Source organism: Fonsecaea multimorphosa (assembly GCF_000836435.1).
Source record: "Fonsecaea multimorphosa CBS 102226 unplaced genomic scaffold supercont1.34, whole genome shotgun sequence".
Taxonomy (NCBI): Eukaryota; Fungi; Ascomycota; class Eurotiomycetes; order Chaetothyriales; family Herpotrichiellaceae; genus Fonsecaea; species Fonsecaea multimorphosa.
Genome location: NW_015971668.1, coordinates 266,872 through 292,816, shown reverse-complemented (window position 1 = coordinate 292,816; position 25,945 = coordinate 266,872). Strand labels below are relative to the sequence as shown.

The following is a 25,945-nucleotide window of genomic DNA, read 5'->3' as shown; positions in this document are numbered from 1 at the left end:
AAAACAGCAGTGGGAGGCGCTAAAATATCGCGCATAAGGCTGAGCGAGGCTGAAGCGAACAGCAAGCGCTGGACATCTGCTTAGACTTCAATAGGAAGGACAGCGGAATGAGAGTCGTGATCTCCTAGAAAGTACAGCGCGGGTTGGAGAAGAGGCATGTAGAAACTTCCAAATGAAAGGTTTCAGTCCATGCAACTCCCGGTAAAGGGATGTAGGGCAGTGCTTGCCTGGGGAGGGAAGATAATGGACTTGGATGTCGGAATCAGCATGAGCCAAAGGGAAAGTGACGGGTAAAGATTTTCAACTCTATATCAACAACAATGGCGTCATCATCGGTAGTGTTGGAACGAACTGTCCACTATGCCATCTACAGCTTCTTCTCGGCCGCCAGCTTCGCGAACCGGGCCTTGGTCCTATCAGCTACGGCCTTCTCATTCCAAATGTACGTGACACTGGGCTCCTGCACCACCTGGGACGCCCACGCTTTGAACTTTGGAGCCTTCTCGGCCAGCAGGGCGTCGAGTTTCGGGCTCAGGATCCCATACTCGGGCTTCGTGAAGGCGAGCAGCCGGAGAAGGAACGGAGCCGTTTGGACCTATACAGCGCGGTGGTGCACATGAAATTAATACCGGCTGCCACACACTCTCTCACTCTGTGGGTGATGACGCCGCAAGGGGAAGAGTAGGATCATGCTAGACACAAAGGGAAGGAAACCTACCTCAGCGAGCGTCAACTTGTTACTGCCTCCGAAATAAGGACCGCTTCCTTGACCAACCCAGGTGAAAAGGGGCTCGAGCTCCTTGACGAGGACGGCAATCAAGTCTTGGGCGGCGGCGTCCTTGTCGGCCTCAGACTGTGCGCGCTGGCCGGCAAATATCTGCGGCAGGGCCTTGGAGATAAAAGTGTCAACGAAGAAAGCCACGCGGGCGCGATACAGGGCGTCGTCGACGGAGCCGGTGGGCGGCAGCAGATGGGACGGGTGTGCGTCGGCCAGGAACTGCGTGACCACGGCCGACTCGGTAATGATGTGGCCGTTGTAGTTGATGCTGGGGACGAGGCCGCGCTTGTTGGACGAGTCAATATACTTCAAGGCTCATTTCCCATGATCGCCCCAAGAAAGGTGTGTGATCTCCGAAGCAAAGGTCCCAAGAAACATACCGGATTCACCTTCAAATACCACGGATCACGGGGCCTGTCCAGGTCGATAATCTCCTCCTTGTAGGGCAGGCCGAGCTCCTTGATCGCGACATGAGCCCGATGCGCCCAGGGGCAGCCGTGGTTGGTATACAGAATGATCTCTGGCGCGGCGTGGGCGCCGTTGGTGCCGTTGGTGCCGTTGGTGGCCATTCTCTGCAATGCGGCAGTGCCGAGGGTAAGAAACTTGCGTAGGTGATGAACAGAGAGGGCAAAAGAGATGATTCGATAGATAGATCAATCAATCAACAGATGGGAACAGACTTATAGTAAAGGGGAAGCAAAAGATAACGAAAAAAGCAATGCCCTGAGATTTAAATAAATAAATCACCCCTTGCCAGCGAGCGGGACATTTTCACAGTAAAATCAAGCCATCATCTCCAAGTATTGCGCATTTGTCATCGCGGGCCAATTGACACGCGAAGATGAAGAGGGGGGGAACCGAGCGTTGAGATAGAAAACGGGTCTCTATGTAGCGTCAGGGTCCGAAGGAGCGGGAATAGTGTCAAGGGGAGGGAGGGCCCTCCCTCACTCCGATTTGGGGCTTAGAAGGGGGGAGGGGAAGGTCAGGAAGATACCTACCTCGACACCAACAAATCTATGCATATCTGTCAAAGACCTTCGGGAGATATTGGAAGTCGGTATTACGTGTATGCAGCTGCCGGAATAGGTTGTATAGCATACACACCCATGGCACGCCTCTATCTGTGTCATGCATACGCTGCATGTACTCGGTACCACAGAATAGTCCAAATAACCAACATCAATACGCTCAATCCTATCACTGCCATGTCTTCGTTACTGCAATATCACAATCGCAAAGTCATGCGTCAATTACTCGGGACTTCCATCTACAACCTGGAACCCTCTCACCGGCCATACTCCAGACTCGGTACAACCACCGGCCCGTACTTGACCACACTACCGTATGCGCCTTCGCCTTGAACCAAAAAGTCGGCCGCCAGACTCAACTTGCCCGATCCTCGGTGCATGTCCGTCGCGCCAAAGGTACCATTGACGACTTCGGGGTCATACACGACAACCGCCACGTAGTTTCTCCGCGCCATCAGTTTCCGGTTGGTGATGGGCTGTCCGGTCACGTCGTGCGTGAAAATCTCCATCATGTCTTCTTTCGTGTCGGTCGGCGCGGATGGTGTTGATCGCTGTCCGTTCGCGGGGATGTAGAGAGGTTTGTTGTTGTTGAGCAGTTTCAACACATAGCCATGAGGCGGAGTGTTAACCACGGGCGATGAAATGATCTGGTACATGGTCTTGTGATCCGATGGGTGCGATGGATCGTGGACGAGACCTGCTCCACACGTGTGGACTGCTCCCGATACAAAGGTCATGCGGATCGATCGCTGATGCGAGATTCCTTGGAGTGTCCGAATGAAGTACGTCCGCTCCAGGTCCTGATCATATTAGCCCTGCACAGTCCAGCAGACACTGCCAAAACACTCACCTTGGAATCGTGAGTCCACTGGTCCTTCAGCTCGTCGAGAACATCTATGTCGCCAAAGGGACTTAAAATACCTCCCATTAGCCCGGACTTGCCTACAGCCCGTTTCACCGAGTCAAACCCAGACCCGACAGCCCCTTTCGCTCCGACCACGCCTGCAACAGAGCTGGTCACTTTGCCGAGCACGTTATAGGCGCCCGTCACCGCTTTCTTTCCAGTAGCCATGGTCTGTGCTATCGATTCTGCGCCATCAAGCCTGGGGTAGATCAAGGGCACCGGGATCATCAGGAGACAATGCTGGATGGTTGGAGGGAGCAAAGCAATCTTAGGAAACAGCCCTTGGTAGGTTGGACCTGCCATGACTTGATGGAGTGTCCGTTCGCTTCGGGTGTCGGGACCGACAACGGCGACCGCCGGTCCGAGGTATTTGACGAAATGCCATCCTGTCCCAGTAATGGTAAACAGGTCTCTGTCGTCGGAAACGTTGCGAAGAAGTTCTAGTGTAGTGTGATGCTGGAACAGCAGGTACATCTCAATGCCGATCCGTCCAATGTTCTTGAACATGTTGCTGAATTGCATGTATTCGGGGTAAGAACCAAAACCGTCAAATCTGCTCTCGTCAGCTGGTGTCTCATCACGACCGCAGTCAATCAACTCACATGTCATGATCATCAATCGTCAAGATATGGGGTATCTGGGCAAAAGCTTCGCGCAAATATGGCTGATCAAAATGGCTCGTGTAGTAATGAAAATAGGCATGCGTTACGTCCTCCTCGTGTGCTGCTGTCCAGACAGCATTCTTCCGGTTTTCTTTCCCGCTGGTTGAAAGCCACTGTTTCAGCGACGGTATCTCCTTCCACAGCCTGTCGGCATTGATCTGGCTGCCCAAGCCGAGTTGGCAATGGAAACCGCCGCATTCGGCGTGTTTCTGCATGATGTCTTTCCACATGAAACCCACCCCGCCCAATCTGGCGCGCTCATTGGCGCTCACGCTGAGGGAAAAGTCATTCGCAGAAGTGCAAACGAAGCGCCAATTGGTCTCATGTTTGCCAGCCACCAAAAACTCATATCTCGTGCAACCAAGGTGGGAAGTGATGGCATATGTCCACTTTGCAGCTCCAGCATCGTCCATTTGCAGATCAACGTCGTACTTGTAAAATGTCCAACGCTGATGAGTCGAGATATTGTTGGCCTTCAACTGACGCGGGTTTGGAGACAGGTCAACGCTCTGATGGATATGTATCGTTGGTGGCTGTGGGGCGTCCGTGACCAGCATTATAGACCCATACCAGATTCCTCGCTCTATGTCCATGTTGACGTAGCGAAGATAAGGGCCAAAGTACACGCCATTGGTAGCCACTACCTTATACAGATCCACACCGGCACTAGGTGGCGGTCCGGTGAAGGCTGCCGGGCCAGGCAAACCCATCACACTCTGTTGATCATATCCGGGAGTCATGGGAAGACCCGGCGACGCCATCGGTTTGGAAGTGAAAGATAAGCCAGGCGAAGCCAGTGGGTTCTGGTATATACTGGCCACCGGCGACAACGGAGTTTCGTTCAGATTGAGAGGCGTCGGACCTTTTGGGAACTCCCATTGAGTCGACTGTGTAGGTAAATGAATATAATAGTATTGTCCCGAATTGGGATCCAAATGCGCTATCCAACCTTCTGGGAGCGGTGGTGGGGAGGCAGGAGGAATTTGGGCTGGCGTTTGGGGCATGACCGGCTGCGCCTGTGGTATCTGTCCGTTCATGGTCGGATGGGCCATCTGTGGACTTTGGACCGCCTGCCTAGGGTCGTTAGCAAACGCCGGGTGGTCCATTTGGTTGGGAACCTGTGTTTGTGGCATGAAACTGGCCGGTTGGGGAACTGCGGCGGGTGCGACTCCTGGGGTCGCCGCTGGCGCCGCGGCCGCAGCGACCATACTTCTTCTTTGTTTCTCATTCCCAACGACTGTCCTGCCACCAGGAACCTGAGAGTATGCCGGAGGTGGCTCCTCATGAGGCTGCAATCTGGATATCTCGGTTTCGACAGGATGCTGTGCCCGAGTTGGAGATTGAACACCTGCTGCACGAGGTGCGGCTACGGCGGCAGCAGGTGGAGGCGAGGGACGTGCTTCTTCCATGCCTTGATACACTGTGGGAGCAGGGTGTTGTGAGCTACCTGGCGCTTCGGTGGGAGTCCAAGGCCGCCTCGGGGGAGCGCTGCTCTGTGTCTGGGCGGGCTGAGGTGGCGGATTATATTGGGAGGCTCTCTGCTGGGCCGCTAGACTTTGGGCTTGCAAGCTGGTCAAGGTTGCGGTGCCCGCAATGCCAGAGGCTGCGTATCGGGCTTCGATATCAGTCTGCGGGCGTGCAGCAGGGCCAGGGCCAACAATGGGCGTCTCCGGCGGAGGAGGCGATCCACGCTGAGCTCTGGTGGTCGATGTCGAAGCCGTGGAACTTATTCGATTGATCGAGGAAGGATCCCTGATCTTCAGTCTGCTCAAAGCATCTGCAGCAGCAGACGAGGGGTCGGCGGGCGGCGGCCAATACTGATTCTGGCTTGGGAGGGGAGCTGTGTTCGGAGGGTCCCTACGCTGAGGGGGGCGCTGGAACAGTCCTTCTTTATCTGGCGCATCCGGGCCAGGAGACTCTGGTAAAGGCTTTGGTGCCGTTCCACGACGTTCTGCAAGTGTTTGCCCCGGACGCCCGTCTCCTGAAGTCGTCCTCTTTGCCTGCTGCCTTGTCCCACTGCCTGCACTCCCGCCTTGTTCAGGAGACGTTACTCTTCTCACGTCCGGATATGGATATGTCGCCGGGGAGCCATTGGATCGCGACGCTTGTGCTTGCTGGCGAGCCTGCTCGTCCGGGTATGGGAGGGAGGGCATAGGGTAAACGGTTGTAGACTGAGCAGGCTGCTGGGGAGCAGGACTTTGCTTGCCAGCGATGGAGGGCACACCTGAAGAGGCGCTTGAGGTTCTTTTATTAATGCGCAACGGCTCGACGATAGTGGGGGAGTCTTGGTCATTGGGGCGATTGAGGAACAACTCGCCGTCCGCTCTTCCATGCTGGCCAGAAGCACTCATGGCTTCCAAGGGGACTTGCGGCTCTTGAGGAGAAGGTAGACTGTACTGCTGTCGATCTTGGAGGTGGTACCGAGTACTAGGTAGAGGACTCGCAGTCTGGTAGTGGGGCCTGCCCGGTGAAGAGGAGAAGTAACTGCGGTCGGGCCCAGGCCACGGATTTAGAAACAACGGAAGAAGGGAATGCTGATGCCGAGCAAGAGACCTGAAAGATGACCCGAGCAAAAGACGAAACAAGCGCTGCAAAAAGGAGAGATGACAGGAAGATGCTGAGGAGGAAGAGGGTGGTGCGCGTAAGAGAGGTACAAGTAGGTAGTAGTGCTCGGTGCAAGGCAAAGGAGGGGGAACTTTGTTGGCGCCTTGGACTCGAAGCCCAACCTGGATCTGTCGTTCTCTCTCTCACTCTCTTCCTCAATTGTCTAGTTGTATCTCTCTTTTTCAGCGACGCGACAGCAATTGCACACACAAAGACGAGCCTTCTTGCTTCCGCTCTCGTGATAGTCCAGCGGGACTAGGAAGCCCTGGTCGCCCTGGTCGCCCTGGTCGCTCGGTTGCTATTTTGTGCGACTCCTTCACTGGAGGTCCAAGGCGTGTAGCCGCCCAACCAAGCGCTCTACACGGTGTCTATCGATTAGTATCAAAGTCTCGCCCCACGTCCTTGGGCGTCAACCGTCGCTTCATCCCTTTGATTGGTTCTACGGGCCACGTACTCCCCGTCATGAACGGAGCAATAACTTTGGCACTTCCCACCTCAGGGCATCTCCCCTGAGGTTGAACTGCCTTCTAGCAATGCGCTAACTGCAAAAGGATTTTCGAAACAAGTGATTGATGCTTCCAGGACGATGCGGATTGATGGTCGGATGGATACTATCCAGCCCACTCCCTACCGCGAGCACTCGGGCAATCCCCACATTGTTGATTGTTGTAACAGAGCTATTAGACCAGCCACGACTATCGAACACGTTTGAGGAAAGGTTTGACATTATACTGTGAGTCTCCTTCTCTTTCTCAAAGATTCAGCACTGCCAAACAGAGAAGAGGCGGCCGAGACCGCTTGAATTGGTATAACCCAAAAAGTTCTCGTGCGCCTTCCATCGTCCAATGCGATCTTGGTGCCTCAAGATTTCCCACCATACAAGAAAACCCATTGCACCGGGCCCCTTGAAGGCTCATGGTCGTGCATTGGATATGACTCGCCCAAAGGCAGAGACAAAGTCCTTCACGTGTCCGTCATGATCGAGGAGAATGGGAAGGCATGCCAGCCACGAAGGACAAGGAAGAGGCTATTGTACATCGACCAGAAGAGATGTAGAAAGTTGGGGTTGAGTCGGATATGAGGAGTGTCTGGGAACTGGCATACGCCGTCCAACTGCGCTCCGGAAAGGAATCTGGCCATCTGATAAAGTATGCTGTGGACATTCATGATCCCCTCCTGGCAACTTTGCCAGTCCGTGCTCTGAAATCCTTCCGGCAAAACAGACCAGTTATTCAGAAGCCCAAGTCTATCGCTTTCAGTGCGATTGTCGACGGCATATCTGCCTCCCTATAAACAGCCTGTTCAATTATCGCTGGCAGTATAGTAGCCTTCTAGTGTCGCCAGGACACTAGAAACATCGGCTTGCTTGTGCCCTTCCAGCATGGAGTTCATAAACACTCTTTGAAACTTCAGAGCGTGCCTCGGACGCCCCTCACAGAGCAAAAGAGTCGGTGGGTTCAATGTAGCCTGAGATGAGCCTCATGGCTGCACCAGGCTGTCAATCTCGAACCCAAAATCTGAGCGATTGCTGAGCATTGCGGCAGCGTGGGCCAAGTTTAGTCGGATGCTGGTCCAGGGATTTCCTCAGATCAAGACCATCACCAGGCTGGATTTCACCCAGCTTCGACATGCTTGGTGTATTTCTGAAGAGCTGCAATGCTCGCGGATTGGCCAGCCGAAGACCGTCTTCTAGCGCTCACGGGAGGAGATGGATCCGTCAACGATCGCTGCTGCTGCCTTGCAATGCCGCGAGCCCAGCACTTCTCCCATTCCGCTTGGAAGCGCTCGTACCACCAGAATTTGCGACATATGGCCGATACTTTCTTCCAGGAGCGGGCGACGGGGAATGAATCCAGCACGTAATCCAGGAGAGCGTCAGCCTTTGGTACAGGCTTCGCGGATTGTGTGCGCCAGCTGATGACCAGGGAAATCCAGATGATGACTTCAGAGTCTGATACAGAGGGATTATCGATGGCTTTGACACTCTTGGTCAAGGCGGCGAGCGAGGCAGTGTCGAAGATGTTCGTACGGTTCTCGCCGCTGAGGTGACGGACAGCCATGGCTAAGCCTAGACAGATGACATGTTCCAGGCCAACTGGTAGCCCAGACCTTTTAAGGTCAAGCAGGATCATAATGGCGTTTCGAGAACATTCTCTGGGTTCGCAGAAGAGCCTGCAGTATCGATCTTTCGAGTCTTGTGCTTGATCTGAAGGAGGCGAAGCGGAGCCATTCACCAGGGGCGCCCATGACGCGGTTGAAGCAAGGAGCTTGATGCATTGAACGCTCAGATGTCCGGAAAGGGCAGCTTCAGCGAGACCCGTGGGAAGGGTGGCGACGTCGCGGCAGATGTCGGGAGGGAATGGATGTCGGACGTATTCAATCGGTTGCTTAGGAATGGCGGTCGGATCATCAGGACTGATTTGGAGGTATTGGCCCAAGGCAATGTAAAACTCCGTTCTGCCCTCAGGGCGTCAGCATAATTTCGACTTGCGCAACTGTTGCGCCAAAGACTTACGTGGTCAAGAGAGCCCGGATCGCCAGATGAGCAGGCGTGGTCCCAAGTCCACCACGGAGTGAGATGATTTGTCTGGCCCCTTTCAGATGCGATTTCAACGACAACAGGTCTCTACGACACGACTGGAGAAAGATTAGATGCGTGAAATCCGTATGCTGGTTGAACGTACATCGGCTACCATCAAATGGGTAATCGCAATCAAGACACCATCGTCAAGATGGGCAGACGGAGCGGAAAGGCGGGTTCGCAGCGAAAGGATGGCTTCGTTCTGCAACTTGACCATGGGTTGAGAGCGGTTGACATGGAAGGGATCACGACGCCAGTCATGCAGACTTTGAGCCCCGACGAGCAGACATTTGAAGAGACCCGGGTCCTGCATGGACAGGGGAAAGACGACTGATATGGCTGGATGCTCGACATCGGGAGTGACTTTAAGACACAGTTCTTCCTTGCGAAGAATGGAAATATCTGTCACTGTCAACCTTGGGAGACTCCTGGCCTGGAGAATTGGTGTTCTTACATTCGTCCACGCTTTCCGTTGACAGAGGCCCTGCTCCTGAGGGATACGACGCAAAGGCCTCGCGTCGATAGGAATCCAGTGGGGTAATGATGAGCTTGGCCTTGTTTAGGACTTTCCGCGATGTGCTGGCTGCCTGTATCTCGGCTTTCTCTTCTGCTCGGAAGCCATCTCGACTACGGTTCTGACGGTCGCGGCCAATGAACTCGCGAGCTCCCATCAGGCTGAGTAGGGCTGATTAGTTCATCGGTGTCCAGGTGGCAGTGATGGGTTGCGGACTCAGGACAACGCCATGGCAGTGGAAATGGCTCGTGAGATTTGAAACCAGCCGCTGATGTGGGATTCTGTCTATACGAGTAGTAAGACCGGAAGACGTTTGTGAGTTGTGGATGCGCTTGTCAAGAATGGAACCGTGATGTATCGAGTACAAGTATCTCAATCCTTCGGCGCCAGGGACGAGGAAATAGGGGGAATCTGGGACAGTCGGAGGATTCTTCTCGGCCGCTATTCTTGCAGGAGACAGAAGCGGCAAGTCGCGAAGGTGTGTGTAGGGCAGAGAAGGGGGGAGGGCTGAAGGACATAAAAGGCATCTGAGATGGCCCTCGACGCCCTTTGCCGCCAGTAGAGACTGCGCGTCGGCGATTCGTTCTTTTTTTTTCTTCCGTGACGAAGCTTCTGAACAAGCAACTTCTGGAAGATCGCTTGAGTCTTTGCATGTCTTGTTTCTCTTGTTTTCGCCCCTTGATCCAATGAAATTAGTGCTGACGGTTCTGCTCTTTGGGATTAGTTTGGCTGGCGGAGATGCCCACTTCGGTACCGCGAGCTTCAGGGACAATTGTGATCTCACAATTAGTAAGGCTGCCTTGGGCGAAAGGATGCGTACCGAGTACAGTATTCAACGACTCGTCTGTGTGATGCCGAATGAAAGCATATGGGCATTTCGAGAGAATCAACAGGCTGTCCAGAGTGCCAGACTGAGCAAGTGATGGTTGCCGACGACGCTCCTCGCTTACACGCTTCCCGTCCGCATGCCAGGCTCGCTTTCTTGATTTGTTTCAGACGAAGGCCCCCACATGGAAACGATCCGCACGTTCTCCGAGCACCGGGCATTTGACCACATGAGGCTGATCTGCCCGGTTTGCATTGAATCTGGAGAAGAAACCCATAGCATCGCTACCCACCTGGAGGTAAGAGCAATGCTCCCTTGCCACAACGAGCTTTGTTTGACGTGGGGCTTCGCTTGGATAGTCGTGACCAGCGCGTTTTCATGGTGTCGGCCGACCAGGGAGAGCCGGGAATCGCAGCCTCGTCGGACTTGGAGACCGATCCTGAGATAAGGCTCTGACACTTCAAAGGTGCTTTCATCTGAGGCCAGTACGAAGTTTGACGGTAGAACCGATGAGTATCGTAGCTCAACAGAAGTGAGGGGGAACCCAACATATTTCCATACCGTCGGGAGAGATCATATCTCGATCATACACACGAAGCGTGACTCGCGAATGGACCATATCCAACCACAGCATACACATAAGGCGGAAAAGACTTGGACGTTTTCCTCGCAGCACTGCTCACAAGCGGCTCTATCGGCGGGAAAGTTGGTGAACGCATCTTGTAGAGCTTGCCTTGTCCCACATTCTGCACAACTCCACCTATTGAAGGACTATGTAGCTATGTACTCTCCCCTGATCTTGTTTAAACCAAATAATCCGTATCTAAATAAGCGCATTAGCAGACACCCGCCGTGTCATTGTATGGTATTATGGATTCGCCAGAAGATCCTGCTCTGTAAAGACTGAAGGCGGCACGTAAAGGCGTGCCAAGATTTACTCCGCCATCCTGGCTGCACAGGGGATACCCTCCTCGCCTCCCATTCCAGACGCGTCCCTCTGAAGAGTTTCACGAGTCTGGACAGACCGTCTCCGAGGCGGCGACACTCTGTGGGATACCAGGAATTCTGCAAACTGTCAGCGTTTATCAGCGACTTCTTTATCGTTTGACGGTTTCATGCACTGGCCGCCCGAGTCATCTACTTGCTGCAATGGGACATCACCACGCTGGAAGCGCACCTCGCCAAGTATGACGAGGACTTCAAGAACGGAGTCCTGGAGCGGGTGGACAAAGGCAGGTTTGAAGACGACTCTAATGATCGCCTTGAATGTCTCAGGCACGGTCACAGATTGCTGGAAGAGAATCGTGTATATACCTCCCTTTCGCTCGCGCACCGCCTTAACTCATTGTACATTCCCCCGAGCCTTGCTCGAGCTGATCAGATTCTCCAGCGACAGACACACTCATCGCCAAGTATGCCAGCCTTCGCACGATGGGCCAGCACCGGGGACCCATTCATTCCGAGAAGGAGCACTCCTCGACTCTGCACAATCCGACCTCTTCTCGGTAACAGAATGTCCCCGTACACCCCTGCGAAATATCCTCGAGGATCTCGGTCTCTTCTTGTATATTCCTTTCTTCCACCGTCGCGACATAAAACCCGGCTCCAACATCGCCGGCTGCGCAACCTTCTATGACGACGACAAAATCGAGCTCTTCATCAACTATACCATCTGCTTGCTTGGCTTTATCATGCTTGCTGCACCGCTGTGGATTCTCTTTTGCCTTTCAGATTATCGCAAGGTCCAGTTGGCCGTTACTACGGCATTTATCCTTCTGCTCACCCTTGCTCTTACTGCTGCGTCAGTTAGAAGTCCTTCTCACTTGGCAATGTTCGACTCTCTGCGCGGTTTCTGAAAGGTCTTAATGATGGTACGTTGAAGCTATGTGGCTGTATTGATGGTATTCATCCAACAGTAGCAGGGATTCCGTAGTGGTAGCTGGAGGTATGCTCCCTAGGTAGGCCTCAATTGTCCTCCGTATACCTCGTACCTCGTACGTTGTCTAAAGTTGTCAAAGGGAGAGTGAATTATTATTGCAGGGGTGGCGCGGATGCTGTGGCGGATGATGACGCTGTGGCTGAGACGCTGGGGAGCCAAGGGGCCGAAAGGGGTTGGCGGACCTTGGTGGAATTCAAAACCCCTGTCGTCAGCCAATGAGAGGGATGGGCTGGCTGCCTGACTTACGCAAGCGTCTCTCGGTAAACCACACTACCTCGATTTCAATTGGCTAACCTCGAGGTGGTTGCCTGGGCCTGGAACCTCCCGGGCCGCCGTCACTGGCGATCCATCCAAATCGGGATCATCTGCAAGGCTGCGGCACTTTCCTTGGCCTAGACCGCAAGGCTTGGTGCCCACCCTGCCCACATTGAGAGGCGGAGAGGCGTCACCAACTTCAAGTGCAACAGACATGATGACAGTGGCTCATCTGTGGGACAAAGTCACTACTCCACCACCTGGCTCGCTGGTTGCTCCTGTCAGGCCGTCATCTTGAACGAACGTCATCTCAAAGACGTAACGTGCCTCTCGAGTATATATCCGTGACCTGCTCTGGCTTCTCCATTGTCCCTCTCGACCGAGTTCTGACTTTTCCATCCCCAGACCACACTGCATTGACTTGTCCTCCACGCTCACACCAACCCTCGTCCAGCAAGCCCATCCACACCTACCTACCTCGTACCTTCCGTCGAGACACCTCTCTCTCCACCAAGACATTCTCAACATGCATTTCTCCAAGCCCTTGATCCTGGCCTTCGCCGCCAGCGCTGTTGCTCAAAGCGATCTTAGCTCGGCCATCAGCTCAGTCGTCTCAATTGCCACCTCCATCGCGAGCGACATCACCTCGGCTGGTGGCAGTGCCACTTCCGCCGCCGGTTCCGCCGTCAGTTCGGCAGCATCACTTGCCTCGTCCCTGGGCAGCAGCATCCCCACTGGCGTCCAGTCGCTTGTCTCCTCCGTCGAATCCCAGGCCTCGTCCATCTCTAGCGCCGCCTCCTCCAAAGCTGCCAGTCTCTCCTCCGTCGCAGCCACAGCTAGTCCCTCGGCCCAGAGCAGCCTCTCGAGCGAAATCAGCAGTGTTCTGGCCAGCGCAAGCTCTCGAGAAAGCAGTCTTGTGAGCAGTGCTACGTCGGCAGCCTCCTCCTTTTTGACGTCGGCCTCCAGCACTGCCAGCAGCTTCGCATCGTCTGCTTCATCGGCAGCGTCGTCGGCCACGTCGTCGGCGGCTAGCAGTGCCTCGTCGTCCGCGACCAGTGCAACCAGCGCAGCAGGCAATGCCGCAGCCGACGGGTATGCCGTGCCCGCTGTGGGAATGATGGGCAGTCTTCTCCTGGGAATGGTTGCTCTTTTGTAAATAGGATTCATTCTTGCGAGGCCAATGTGGTCTCATGATGATTGTGGCATGTCTGGGATAGGGATTCTACCTGTAACATAATCATATCCTAATGCTGTAACTTTTGCAACTACTGAATCTTACCTTTCTGCGGCATTTCATTCCCTCAATACCTGTAACTACGACAGCCAGTCTTGATTGTGAATGATCGTCTGGTAGAGGTAGAACAGAGGATCGACCAAGAGTTAGTCAAGGATCTTAGGCAAATGTGCCAGCTGTATTAAAGTTTTTGACCGAAAATGGAGCTTGTAAACCCGAATCGTTGACTCACGCAACTAAATTTGTTACCCTTGCTTTGCCATGCTCTTCGGTGTCAGATTCGGGCCAGCCATGCAAAAATATATCTGTACTTCGATCATTGAACGGCCAGCGATAACAAAATACATGTGTCCAAAGAGAAGACAACTTGAGATGTTGTAGCCTGCGATGTCAGTTGTAGCTGGGCGGTGAGTGCAACCATTGCAAGACCTGCCTTTGCGGAACCTCATGTGATCAATGCAAACTGCAGTGACGACAGCGCCCATTACATCGGCAGCCGGCCGTCACAACCTGCAGGCGGGTGAGACCCTCGCAAAGAAGCGATAGGGGCAACCCCAGGCCAGCATCCCGTCCTCAACCCGCCTCATCTTCCTTCCAGGGTTAGCCATGTGGGATACTCCGTTGGTCGTCGGCCTCAAGAGCAAGTGAGGAAGGACAATGACCTCACGCCGCAGCAGCGCTGGTGGCGCATGGAAGCCATCTCTAATGGTCCGTAGCTTCACGGGCGCCCGTGCACACAGAGCATTTCTAGAGCGTTGCGCCTCGCTTGCCGTCTGATTTCACCGGTTAGTTAGTTGGCTTCCTAGGCAGGCGAGGATCGCCCACGGCATATTGGTCGGGCACCTCTTCCCTGTTCTGTGGCCACTGATAAGACTGACCGAGTCAATACACATAGTCACCACCGGATGTGCCGGCAACTGTCACGCCGAAAACCTCTTCCAGGAGGACAGCTTTCTCGCGGCTCTTGACAATAACAGAGGAAGTGGGTAAGCAACTTCGTTCAGCAACATTCGGGCCATCGTTAGGTGGTATTGGGCAGCGATAGAATGTACTATCGAGACTCCGCAAGCACCACAGACGGTGAAGGCCGAGTAGCAAGCAGTAGTCAAATGCATTCCCAGATCGCCACCACGTATCCCTGCTCCAACGCGTGTGGGGTGCAAGTGCAAAGAACAGCTGTATGCACCATGACGGCAAGAGAGTTTCGGAAGCGCTGCTCGAGAACAGGCGGTCGCATGACGGAGTCGATGGTCGAAAGGAAATGAACAGGTTTGGAGGGTGGCCATCAGGAATGGGCTGACCAGGGGGTGCCCGCCAACGATGGTGACATACCTCGTACACTTGCGCCCTCTACCCAAGACCTTGAAGGGGAAGTGATAGCCTGATTGCCGATCCATGGTACTATAACTCCGGTCGTGGATTTCAAGCCGAGGTCGATCTGCGCCCCGGTTGGGCACGAATCGACTTCATTGCTGCCCCGTCTCCGTTGTAGTCCGAGCGGAAAGTACAAGGCGACGTAGTATAGCCCTTGTAGCCATGTGAACCGAACGCGTGCAGTGTGTCAGGGTTGGACGCGAGCCCGCAGCACGCCCGTGATGGTTGCTCCCCACTTGTTTTGATTTCATGGTCTTATTCCGCTCCCAGCGCCCAATTGGAATTCATTTTTGACGACCGCCTCATCTAGCGAAGAGCCGTGCAAACTTCACAGTCGGACGCTCTTTAGCTGGGCGGAGCTTCTTCGAGATTTTGCTCAACAGACGACGATCTTGAAGCAACAGTTGCGGCGGGTCGGTACCCACGGTTGGGCTGCGATAAACGGCGCCAACGGTAGGGAAAATTAAACGGGCAACAAGAAAAGTGCTGACAACAGGTCTGTGAAGAACCCACCAGGAAGCGGGTAGGCATTTTCAGGCAGACGATTAATCATTATTCGGTCTTTTGTCAGGGCTAGAGTGGAACGTTAACAGTACTCGGTACCTCGTAGATTCTGAGATAAGACGGCCCGAATTGTTTAAGCTGGGAGAAAATACAGGAGCAGAGGAGGATTGTGGCGCAGGACAGGACAAAATGAGGCTTTGTAGTGAGGCCTGATTGGAGACGTTCTGAAGGCTGGGTTCCTTGCAAACGTGGCTGACTCTCTTTTCCTTGTGTCACTCGCAGTTTCCAGGTCGGTTTGTCCCTTTTGCCCCCGGCAATAATACCACTGCCATGACTGGTGCAGACCAACTAGGAAACATACAGGTGGCCCGTCGAGACGCGTAGTCCACAGGTTTGTTTCCGGCCTGTTTGAAGGCTTCGGAGAATGGAGTACGGAGGAATGGTACCGCAGTTGACGCTGAGGCGCATTGGTTTCAGAGACAGGCGCCCAAGCTGAGACGAGTCGTTGTGATCATCGGAGCAATTGCCCCTGAGGGGACTTCGAAAGCGCTTCGCAAATGGCGGGCAATCAAATCAGGAGGGTCACTGATCAAGTTGCTATCTCGTCGCAGGAAGAGGCGGGCTGGAGACTGGCATGCTACGGTGGCAAAATCCAAACCAAAGGGTCCATGCAGAGAGTGGGAAAAGTACGAGACGCAAATTCCCTTTGGTTTTTGCCGCAGCTGATGCAGGAACCGGTGGATTACGATAGGTTTGGAAGAAGGATGATGGAACACCTGCAGGTCGTGTGGCGGGTTGACTTTTGCAGGCAGAGAGGGAGCCACATAGAGCGTACGCATGCCCATGGCTTAACTAGACGTGCATTAAGAAGGTACCAGTCGGTACAGAGAAGGCCCCCGCCAGTACCCAGCAGTGAACCAGTGTTCCCCCCCCCCCCAACTGTGAACCTGCAGCTTGCTTTCCCCAGCCCTGCAGCAACACTACTGGCAGCAGGTTGACTTGCTCTACCGAGTAGTAGCTACTCGCTGGTACCGGTCGAGCGGTGTCTCCGCTCTCTTGGGCCAACGTCATTCAGTCCCTCGCCCCGGCTCAACTTTACCAAAGGTCGCGTCTCTCCAAAACTCGTAATGAAAATATGCCGCACCAACAAGCGTGCTCCCATACCGGCGAGCACTCGTAAATCGGGCGCCCGGGCTTGCCCCTTCCTTTCCCTTCCTTTCCCTCCCCCCTCTGGGTGCCCCTAGTATCAGTCACCCATTGCCCGTGTCCCAGTGGATTGTCTCATTTCCAGCCAAAGTCAATTGGGTTGGCTGCCCAATTAATCCACATTTCCAGCTGGTGCGCCAGGGGATTCCCACCACCAGAAGTGACCACCCTTTTTTCTGACTGCCAATCTTTGGGGACACGAGCCCCGAGCCCGTCGCGGCAGTGTGCGACTTTGCAGCTCCATTGGGCGTCATTCGTGTTGGCTTCGTTTGAAAGTCACAAAGTCCCCTTTCCACCCTGCCAACCCACAGCCCTGCCAACCGTTTCCATAGCCTTCCTGGTTTCCATCCCCGTCAACCCATCCGCCCCTTGAGCCACCTTTAGCACCTTCGCCCTGTTGCGGATGCTGCCGTTTGTTTCTTTTGCATTTTGGTTACCCGGATCCCTAGCCCTCGTCATCTGAGTCACTGGCAACACGCCAGCAGCTGAGCAAGGCTTAGGATTTTCAGTTGCCTAATGCTAGCTCCCGATTTGGTATTCTGCCTGATGCCGACCCCATCCTCTCACCAGGCTTCAACATCCAAATAAGCCTGAACTGCTGATTCCTGCAATTGTGACTCTTCACCATTGCTGTATAAAGTCGCTTCCAATTCCTTCTCTGTCTACCCTCTCCTACTTGTCATACAATCCATCAGTCAGCACTCTCAAGCCAGATACAATCCCGTCACAACACAACCATCCTCCAGAACCCCCTTAGTGACATTCTTGGAACTCGCCCCCACCCTCATCCACTGTCACCACTTTTAGCACCTTCGCCACAAATATCCCAAATCCCAGAGGACCGTCCCTTCCAGGCCTTCTTGGATCCAAAACATTTCACCAAGCCCGTGAACCTTACGTCCACGGTATAAATCTCAAAGCATCTCCTCGCTGCGGTTCCACGCCCTGTACATCACTGTCTAGGCATCCACCCACCACTCAAAAACCAAGTCTGTCGCAGGACACAGTCCTACTCTCAGTCACCTACTGCCAAGATGTCTCCCCAATACCACAGCTCATCTGGCTCCAGCAGCGCTGGTGAGAGAATCTACCACGATTCACGAAGAGAACCACGCGAGCGCAAAGAGCCTCGCAAACCCGTCAAGCGCGAGGTAGTCGTCATTCACCACAACACCGCCACCCGCGACGAGACCCGGTCCTCAGGCATGAGCCATAACAGATGGAGGTGATGTTCGAGCAAGACACTTGCCCTCCAGACAACGCACGCATGCCTGTACGAATCATACTGCACAGTGGGAATTTGATATCAAGCGCAAGGAGTCAGGGAAGATGGATGCTGCGACTAAGCACGATTGGAGTTCAATGGGTTTTCTTGGGGCGTTGATGCATGGTTAATACTCTCGACGAGTATTCGGCGAGACTGTCACACAAGCATTTTCCTTTGTTATCGGTCAAGGGTTGCCATACGATGCATCTTTTGTACTACTTTCGAGGTCCTGGCTACTTTCCCAGGCCTTCTGTCTCTGATTATGGATCAGACGGGCAAATGTCACAAATATTTCAGATAGAAATTCAAAGACGCGAGTCTTCTATGTACGCGGCGAGGTGGAAGAAGCATTGTCCAAGAGGGCATTCCAACTTTGAACAGGGTCTGTCTATCTTTATCGATTGCCGTATCATATCGTCAGCCTATCGATAACAACGATGATTATCGACCTCATGTCAAGCCCCCAAGGCCACAGTCACCTTGTGCTTGTCCTCTGTTTACCCACTGCTGCTGACAGCGCCCTTTTGCCCGGCGCAAGACAGAGAGTTTTCCTCCTGCCTCATGAATGTCTCCTTTCCATGTCGATCCCGCAGCCCAAAAAGCATACAGTCGGAAAGCATACGAGAGAGATCGTCAAGCAAAGCGACCAATCGTACCAACACTGCCTCGACCTCCCAATCAAGAGTGACGGTGAGGTGGCGGCTTAGCTGCTTTGGTTTCTAGCTGCGGCGAGCGCAGTGGACACGAACTAGAGAGTTAGTGAGAGTTCCTCCTGTCATCCTCGAGTCAGAAGTCGAAGCGGCCGGATGAGAACCGAACATGGAGCACACGGACGGTTCCCAATTTGATGGTTACACCCGCAGAGGCGGGCCACTGGCACCCACTGGCACCCACTGGGGTCCTGGGCAAAGCTCCTGCAATTTGGAACTTGGGGCCCGCGGCACTGCTCCACCGGGACCTTGCGAGTATCTACCTAGATACGCAATGAGCATAGTGCGAAGGTGCAGGGTGCCATGGTACTCGGTACGAGCTACAGGCTGGGGGACTGTCGCTGCGTGCTTTGCTCCGAACTTGTGCTCCGAGCCGCTCATTGTCCGAGACGAAAAGATTCTTCACTTGGCGGAACTTTTGTATCGGGCTCACTCTCAAGTATCCGACCTGCTGCGCACACATCAGCACAGACTTAGCAGGGAATTACCACTACTCGGTGCAGACTTCCAGAGTGGTATGCTAGCATTGCATTGAACGGTGCCTGTCAATGCTCTGTCTGATCCTTGGTCGACTTGAATCGCCTCTAATAAGGCGCGTGGCGCGGCTGTCCAAAGGGCCATGCATTGCATGCATTTGGTCCTTCGTTGATTCGATCGACAAGTCCCTCCAATCCGTACCGTCCAGCTGGCACCAGCTACTCCTGCATGCCACGACAATGACCTGCCGCAGCAGTTGACTGCCGATTACGAATGAAACCGGTCACAGATCACCTGCAGCTGTTGCTGAGCTGTTCCCTTTGGTCCCTCCGAAGTACCATGCGTCCAAAGCTTTCCGACTCGTGGACCACCAAAGGTCCCGTACCCTCTGCGTTCTCGTCGATTCGTGACCCCTTGCAGCACTTGATGCTACTGCGTACTAGTCACTTAATGGCATGGAGATCATTATCTACCATATCGGCTACTCACGGATAGTACCAGATCCTCGAGCGCCTGTATCAGGTGCACAGCATCATGGAGTATCGTGGCGCGGCCCTCCCCGACATTCTGGGTCCACGTGTCTAGGTCCTGCGATGTACTTTCTTCTCCCATTGAGCCTCTTCCACCAAACAAGATACCTCCCCATTGAGCCACGTTCCTCTGTGTGCAACATGCCTACGCCCAGACATCGACTTTGGCTTGAAATTTTCGAGTGACTGTATTGTCTTTGCCAGCGCAATACTCTGCATAGGAACAGGAGTTGCTGATACCGTCTCCTATGTCATGACATGCACTGAATGTCTACCACGTACTTGCACACTGACTTGGGCGGCCTTTGCCGTGGCCGTGGCATTTCAGTGTTTTCTGCAGGCACAACGTTGTTCGATAGATGCTTTTCCCAAGCTGCGTTTCATCTGGAGATGCAGGTTACTAGGTGTACGGACAACTAGAGCACGGCCTCCCTTCGTGCCTCTCACCTGCTTGCGCATCGAGCTCGTCGAACAGTAAGTAGGTCCTCGAACCGACCAGGTCGACGCTTCCGTGGTTAGTGTGTTTGCTTGTGGATGATTTCTCTTGGAAGGAATGTCGATCCCGCCTTCCGATCTTTTGTGGCTTGCTCGCCAAGGCTGAATGAATGCCCCTGTGCTCACCGCATTTACAGTCGAGTTCAATATATTCTCCTGACGTCCCAATCCCACCGCATTGGAACTCTTTCTTGTGTTGGTACTTGCAACTCCCAAGAAACCCGAGTCATTCTTTTATAAACAGCCTTGAGCTCACGGTATGGCGTTGACAAACGTGGCATTTCATCCTATTCAGCGGCTCTATCAGGCTAACTTGGATTGCAAGGAAACGAAACACAACCAACATGTCTCCCGTCGCTGCCGTGCTTTGCGGAAAACAACCGCAGTTGACCGACTTCATGCTCAAGAATCTCCTTCCCAAGATCGAGGGTGAGTCTCTGTCCAACACAGCTACCCCATGGAGGGACGTCCATCGAGTTGAGATTGGTTCACTCGAAGCGACTCGTTAACCGGGCTCGTCATTGTTAGTTGTCCATGTCTGCAACAACGCCGACACTGCCGTCTCGGAGATTCCGACCCTTCTGAAAGGCGACATCATCTCGCCCTCGTCGGGTCTGGGGGCGAATGCACAGGGGTCCGGTCGCTCTGATATCTCGTTCATCATCATCGGCGGGGGCTTCTCGCCAGAAGATGTGCAAGCCATCAAATCAGCCGCTGATGGCGTGAAGCCTGTGGCATTCTTCTGTGCGGATACCAGCAAGACACCGGCTGGCGCAGGACCACCGCCGGGGGAAATGATCAAGAAAAGGATGATGGACGCCATCGAAAAGGAGGAGGAAGGCGATGGAAAGTGGGCTCCTGGCGTGTACATGTATTGACCACCTGGCTCTGAGATGTTTGAACGGGTCGAAGGACTTATGAGCGGCCCCATCTCGCAAATAGAGCGGAATGAACCCGATTACCGATAATATGACCAGGGCTCGGCTATTATTCACTTGAAATTGTTAAAGTTAGGCGCCATCTATGAAGATCATGCGTCTTTTGCTCACCGCTTCCATGCTTCCATGCTTCCATCAAACTTTATCAATCGGCCTATCAAAGGGATAACCTCCCACGTGCAGATTGCCATCAATTGAGACCGACCTTGTAGTCGCTTTTTCTGGCAGTTAGTAAGCGGTGACGGACGTTATTTCAACCCCGAACAGGAGTAATCAGAATGCAGTGTATCAGGTTGAATTAGATGAAACAAGGCTGTCTGTGTAGGAGACTCAGCCTTGCGGCTTGGCCAGCCAATAAACCGCGTGGCTGACAAAGTGATTTCAAACAACGCGGCACAACATCTCTCTTGCCTTGATGGCTTCTTTTCCATCTCAACAAGGGACAATGCGCGTGATTGCAGTCGCCAGCATCGCGTGTTTGCCGCTGGGGATTCTCCGAACCGTAAAGCGATGGCAGAAATGATGAATATGAAGCAGAAGACCAGCTTCCAGTATGGTTGACCCCAGCCCGACGCGTGGGAAACTCATATCACAGCTCCAAGATCCCAATTGATTGACAGGAAATGGTTGTCTGTCTTCTGTGCCTGCTGCTTGCTGCTTGCTGCTTGGCGGCCAGATGGCACAACAGTAGGCACACAACAAAAGCCTCCAGACCAGAGGATTCTCAGTTTGGCCTGACCTGAGGAGGACATTTGGAGGCATGGAGCAGGCCTTTTGTGAGCAGCTGCCCGCAGAGTCGGCTGCTCTTCGGCTCTATCAGAAGGAATCAAGTGAGAGCTGGATAGAAAGAGATGAAGAAATGAGAAGAGAAGAATCACTGTCATTCTGCTGGACCTGCCTGTGAAATTCTCACCTTGCCTCGTCTTCTTTCTTCCCTGCTCCTCTCCCACCCCATCAACCCTTGTCCCATCAACATCTTCCATTTCCCTGTCCTCTTTCAGTGTTTGATACAGTTGACAGCAACATTACATCGTCAAGATCCATCATTCATTCGTCGACGTGGCAGAGACAGACGGCTGTTGTTCGTTCTGCAGCAGCCTTCATCAGTGGTGAGCGAGATTGGTTGTGAGCAGTTAAGAGTCGACGACTAACTCTGGAATAAACAGATATATATCACATATCGCACTTCGCCTGCCACCGACCCGCCAGAGCGCACAACCGCCCATCGCAGAGGAGCGTTGAGCCTTGAACCGCGCAAAGATGTCGTTGAATCACCCAACTCGTCGCTCAGCACGGCGCTCTCGCTCTCACCTCTCTTCTCACTCATCCTCTTACTCTCAACGCCGCTCGGATCCATCTCCTCCACCCAGCTTCAGCCATCTCTCAAGTCGCCCTCCCAGCTTCCACACTCACTCTGATCAGTTCGAATCTGATTTCATCATGCCTGGTACAACCACCATCATGGCTGGCGGCTGGACGGACGCGAGACCATCCACCCCACCAGAAGGTGTCATTCGAGTCGAAACCAGCTTCACCGTCGAAGAAGTCTTCATCGAACCCGAGCCTGCGAACAATCAGTCGACCAACACCATCTTCGGCGACTCGAGCAGCTACTACCAAGCCACTGTCTGGTCCGCTGCGTCGCGATTCGCTCGAAACCTCTTTGAGCCTGAAGTGAACAATGGACGAGGTGGAAACATTAACATCGACAACACCACCACTGGCAAATGGGTTGCAACTGCCTTGCTGTTGGCCTTTGTCAATCTCCTGACCATGGTCACCGAGAGCATGATGCCCGTCATGATCCCAACCATCATCTACGACCTCAACGTCCAAGGATTTCAGTGGCTCATCGCTGGTCCAGCCATCGGAGCCGCAGCCACCGCGCTCATCGCAGGTCACCTCTATGTCATTGTCCCTTTCAAGCAAATCTACATGGTCTTCGCCGTCATTGTCTTGATCGCCACCATCTCACCTGGCTTTACCCCGAACATGGCTTTCCTCTTCTACACTCGAATTCTCCTCGGCGTGGGTCTGGCAGGTCAACACTTGGGCACGCTGGTGTTTTTGGAGCACAAGAGCAGTTTCGCCGACAAAGTGCGCCGCGACTTCTTCCTCACCGTCAGTTCCACGCTCGGTCTGATCGTCGGTCCCATCTTCGGCTCCATCTTTGCCCATCGAGACAAGAACTGGTCTTGGGCTTTCTACACCGCATTCATCCTTCTCGCCCTGGTCTTGGTGTTCCTCTTCAACCTGCTTCCGAAAGAGGTGGAGATTGCTGCCAATGCGCCCTGGGCTTGCGGACCGGTCTTCAACTGGAGTCATCGCCTCAACTGCATCGACACCCTGGGTGGTCTGCTCAGCTTCTTCGGCATCATCACACTGTTGATCACATTCAATTTCGCTGGCACCTTAACTCCCTGGACTGATGGATACCTGTACATTTCCCTGGCCATCGGCGTCGTCTTGATTGTCCTGCTCATCCTTCAGCAAGCCTACAAGATTCTCAACTCGCCGTCCACCCGCCTGTTCCCCGTCGAGTACGTGCCACATTTCAAAACCATGGCCCTGTTTGTCCTTGTGTTCCTCACCGCCGGCATCTTCCAGACCGTGCTCTCTTACACTGCGCTGTATCAGCTGTTCACCCGTCCTCAGCCCTCGGCAGTCACGACGGCGTTCTACCTCTTCTTCACCATCACGGGTCCATACTTGATCCCGGTGCTGCTGATCCCGGTCTACCTCGGCGGCGGCCTGATGATGCGCTACCCAATGGTCCCAAGCTACAGCTTCTGGAGCACAGTCTCTTCGGCCTTCCTTCTCGTCGGCACCGCCCTGCTCTTCATCAACATGCCATCCGTGTTGCCCGGCTCCGACGGCCTGCCGACCATCGGCAGAGAGTTTGCGCTTGCTTGCATCGGCTGCTGGTCCACCATCACCTTGTCAATGGCTCATCAACTCATGGACTTGCTGCAGTCGCCGGTCACAAGGGGCAGCCAGGACGCCCGCCAGAAACACCCGCTGCACAACCGTGCATTCGTCCTGTTCGCCAGTTACCTCGGCGCGGCTGTCTCCCTGACCATCGTGGGGAGTATCTTCATGCACGTCGGTCCCCGCGCGGAGCTCGCCTTGCTGTCCCAAGCCAACGACGCCGGCTACCCGGCGTCCGTCGACAACGCTTTGGTGCTGCTCCTCGGCTACACTTTCATCGACGGCAAGGACACGCCGGCGCTCTTCGGGGCCTCGATCGCCGCCCTGGAGAACGCGTTCGGCTGGTCGTTTGTCCCTGTCGTCGCCTTTGCCGTCGCCGCCTGCGCTGTCTCGGCCGCTCTCTTGGTCGCAAAGGCGGCCAACCGCGAGCTGCCCTGCGGCATGAGGGCCCGCCGCGCCCAGATCCCCGAGGACTGGCGCGCTGGCGTGGGTGCTCGTGGCCGAGACATCGAGCTGGAGGACCGCGTCAGCGGCACCACGCTCTGATGGGCGGTGGTTGTGGTGGTTGTGTGGTGTCTTGCGGTGGTTGTGGTGTTCTTCGGTGGTCGTTGGTTGGCGGTGGTGAAGCTGGGGGGCGGTCGACCGCGAGAGGTCGTCGCCAGAAACGTGCGCGAAAAGGCACGTAGAAATGAGAAAAGAGATCGCGTCCAGCGCAAGGGCTGGATAAACAAGTGAGCAGAACGGGCGCGCCATGCGCAAAATGAACAATGACAAAAGCCAATTGGAAATGCATCTATGAGATTCTTGTTTCACACTTTGTAGAGTGCGCTTTGTAGAGGGAGTGGAATGTCGTGTATTGATGACCATTTCCCTGTGTGCCATCGTGAATACCCAATGCGACGAGACGAAACAAGACGAGTTGAGACGAGGATGTGCTCTCTATCGTAGGGGTATCATTATCAGCCCATGTTCAAGGTGAGGTGCACAAGGCAGGCGCTCTATCAACCTGGTATTTCAATCAATCAATCAATATCATCCTCATCATCCGGTATGTTTTCGCTCTCTTTGGGGGGCTCTTCTTCTTTCCCCTCAACGCCGGCGGCGCCCTTTTTATTGTCCGACCCATACTCCCTCGACGCCTCCCTTAACTCATCCCCAAACAGCAACGTAAAAACCACGACGCCATACACTTCGCCGCTCCGCTTGTTCTTCAGTGTGTACCGCAGTTCGTGCGTCTTGGAGTCGACGTACTGGATCACGTTGAGCGAGAAGCCTGGCAACTTGAGCGAGAAGTCGTTGAAGTCCAGGTACGGGTTCCCGAAATCGGATTGGTAGAGGCGGCCGCGCTCGAAGGTGAAAGATGACAGATTTGTGCGGTTGAGGAAGTGTTTTTGGCGCGCGGGGCTGTCGGAGGGGATGTTGGCTTCGGAGCGGACAGCGAGGCCTGTGCCCTCGCCGCCTTCTTCGACGATGGCGGAGTGGAAATCCTGGGTGTGTTCCGCGGGGATCTTCCATGCGTGGGTTTCATCTCCGTCGGCTTTCTTCTCATCATCTTCCTTGTTCTCGGCATCAGATGAGGGGGGCGGAGATGGTAACTGGTCCTTTGGAATGACCTCGTCACATATCCGCAAGATGTTGAAACTACTCAGGGCCGGGCCGTACAAATACGGCCTATCCGCGTAAACATCCCCGTCTAGTCCCGGGTCAATCCACCACTTCACAATCCTGAACGCTTGGTTGAACCCCGGCGGCAGTCTATCTCGTATGGGCCTGTCAAAATCATTCCCAAACACCAGCTCTTCGCCGGGGATGTCCTGCTTGGGCACGAAACTGAAAGATATGCTGTATTGGTCGTACTTGTGGAGATCCGAGGAAAAGTACTTCTCGGCCGTGACCGGGGAGGAGGGCGGGAAGCCCGTGAAATGGCGAATGCGGACACATACGGAGAGGATTATGGAGGAGGTTTCGAACGTGAGGGTTTCGGAGCTGTTGACGGGCACGGTTTTGTGGGTGGCGGCATCGTAGGAGGGGCCGGCGGTGACGCGCAGGCGGTATTGAGTGTGGTGAGAGGCTTGCACCTCATTGGGGGAAGAGGAGTCTCCCATGGCAGGTAGGAGTCTGGAATATTCTGTTCTGTGCTTGGGTGTGTTGCGGTTGAGAATTGCAGAGCTCAGGTTCGCCGAGCGATTGA

At 54.2% G+C, this 25,945-nt stretch overlaps 8 protein-coding genes across 8 annotated transcripts; 3 read left to right on the top strand and 5 right to left on the bottom strand.

The window, feature by feature from the left end:
• Positions 1-367: 367 nt before the first annotated feature.
• Positions 368-1,347, bottom strand: Z520_11009 (uncharacterized protein; the record flags this gene model as incomplete). The annotated part of the gene is made up of 3 exons (XM_016781500.1): positions 368-595; positions 719-1,063; positions 1,159-1,347. 3 exons carry the CDS (start codon positions 1,345-1,347, stop codon positions 368-370), a joined length of 762 nt encoding a protein of 253 aa, XP_016627489.1.
• Positions 1,348-2,063: 716 nt separating this feature from the next.
• On the bottom strand, positions 2,064-5,723 carry Z520_11008 (uncharacterized protein; the record flags this gene model as incomplete). The annotated part of the gene is made up of 3 exons (XM_016781499.1): positions 2,064-2,606; positions 2,657-3,263; positions 3,313-5,723. The coding sequence occupies 3 exons, from the start codon at positions 5,721-5,723 to the stop codon at positions 2,064-2,066; spliced, it is 3,561 nt and encodes a 1,186-aa protein (XP_016627488.1).
• A 1,866-nt stretch (positions 5,724-7,589) lies between these two features.
• Z520_11007 (uncharacterized protein) lies at positions 7,590-9,228 on the bottom strand (the record flags this gene model as incomplete). Its single annotated transcript, XM_016781498.1, has 4 exons — positions 7,590-8,433; positions 8,492-8,613; positions 8,661-8,959; positions 9,012-9,228. 4 exons carry the CDS (start codon positions 9,226-9,228, stop codon positions 7,590-7,592), a joined length of 1,482 nt encoding a protein of 493 aa, XP_016627487.1.
• A 3,439-nt stretch (positions 9,229-12,667) lies between these two features.
• Z520_11006 (uncharacterized protein) lies at positions 12,668-13,258 on the bottom strand (the record flags this gene model as incomplete). Its single annotated transcript, XM_016781497.1, has 1 exon — positions 12,668-13,258. One exon carries the CDS (start codon positions 13,256-13,258, stop codon positions 12,668-12,670), a length of 591 nt encoding a protein of 196 aa, XP_016627486.1.
• Positions 13,259-17,443: 4,185 nt separating this feature from the next.
• On the top strand, positions 17,444-17,638 carry Z520_11005 (uncharacterized protein; the record flags this gene model as incomplete). The annotated part of the gene is made up of 1 exon (XM_016781496.1): positions 17,444-17,638. One exon carries the CDS (start codon positions 17,444-17,446, stop codon positions 17,636-17,638), a length of 195 nt encoding a protein of 64 aa, XP_016627485.1.
• Positions 17,639-20,232: 2,594 nt separating this feature from the next.
• Z520_11004 (uncharacterized protein) lies at positions 20,233-20,766 on the top strand (the record flags this gene model as incomplete). Its single annotated transcript, XM_016781495.1, has 2 exons — positions 20,233-20,317; positions 20,417-20,766. 2 exons carry the CDS (start codon positions 20,233-20,235, stop codon positions 20,764-20,766), a joined length of 435 nt encoding a protein of 144 aa, XP_016627484.1.
• Positions 20,767-22,266: 1,500 nt separating this feature from the next.
• Z520_11003 (uncharacterized protein) lies at positions 22,267-24,300 on the top strand (the record flags this gene model as incomplete). Its single annotated transcript, XM_016781494.1, has 1 exon — positions 22,267-24,300. One exon carries the CDS (start codon positions 22,267-22,269, stop codon positions 24,298-24,300), a length of 2,034 nt encoding a protein of 677 aa, XP_016627483.1.
• A 476-nt stretch (positions 24,301-24,776) lies between these two features.
• Positions 24,777-25,859, bottom strand: Z520_11002 (uncharacterized protein; the record flags this gene model as incomplete). Its single annotated transcript, XM_016781493.1, has 1 exon — positions 24,777-25,859. One exon carries the CDS (start codon positions 25,857-25,859, stop codon positions 24,777-24,779), a length of 1,083 nt encoding a protein of 360 aa, XP_016627482.1.
• Between the last annotated feature and the right edge of the window lie 86 nt (positions 25,860-25,945).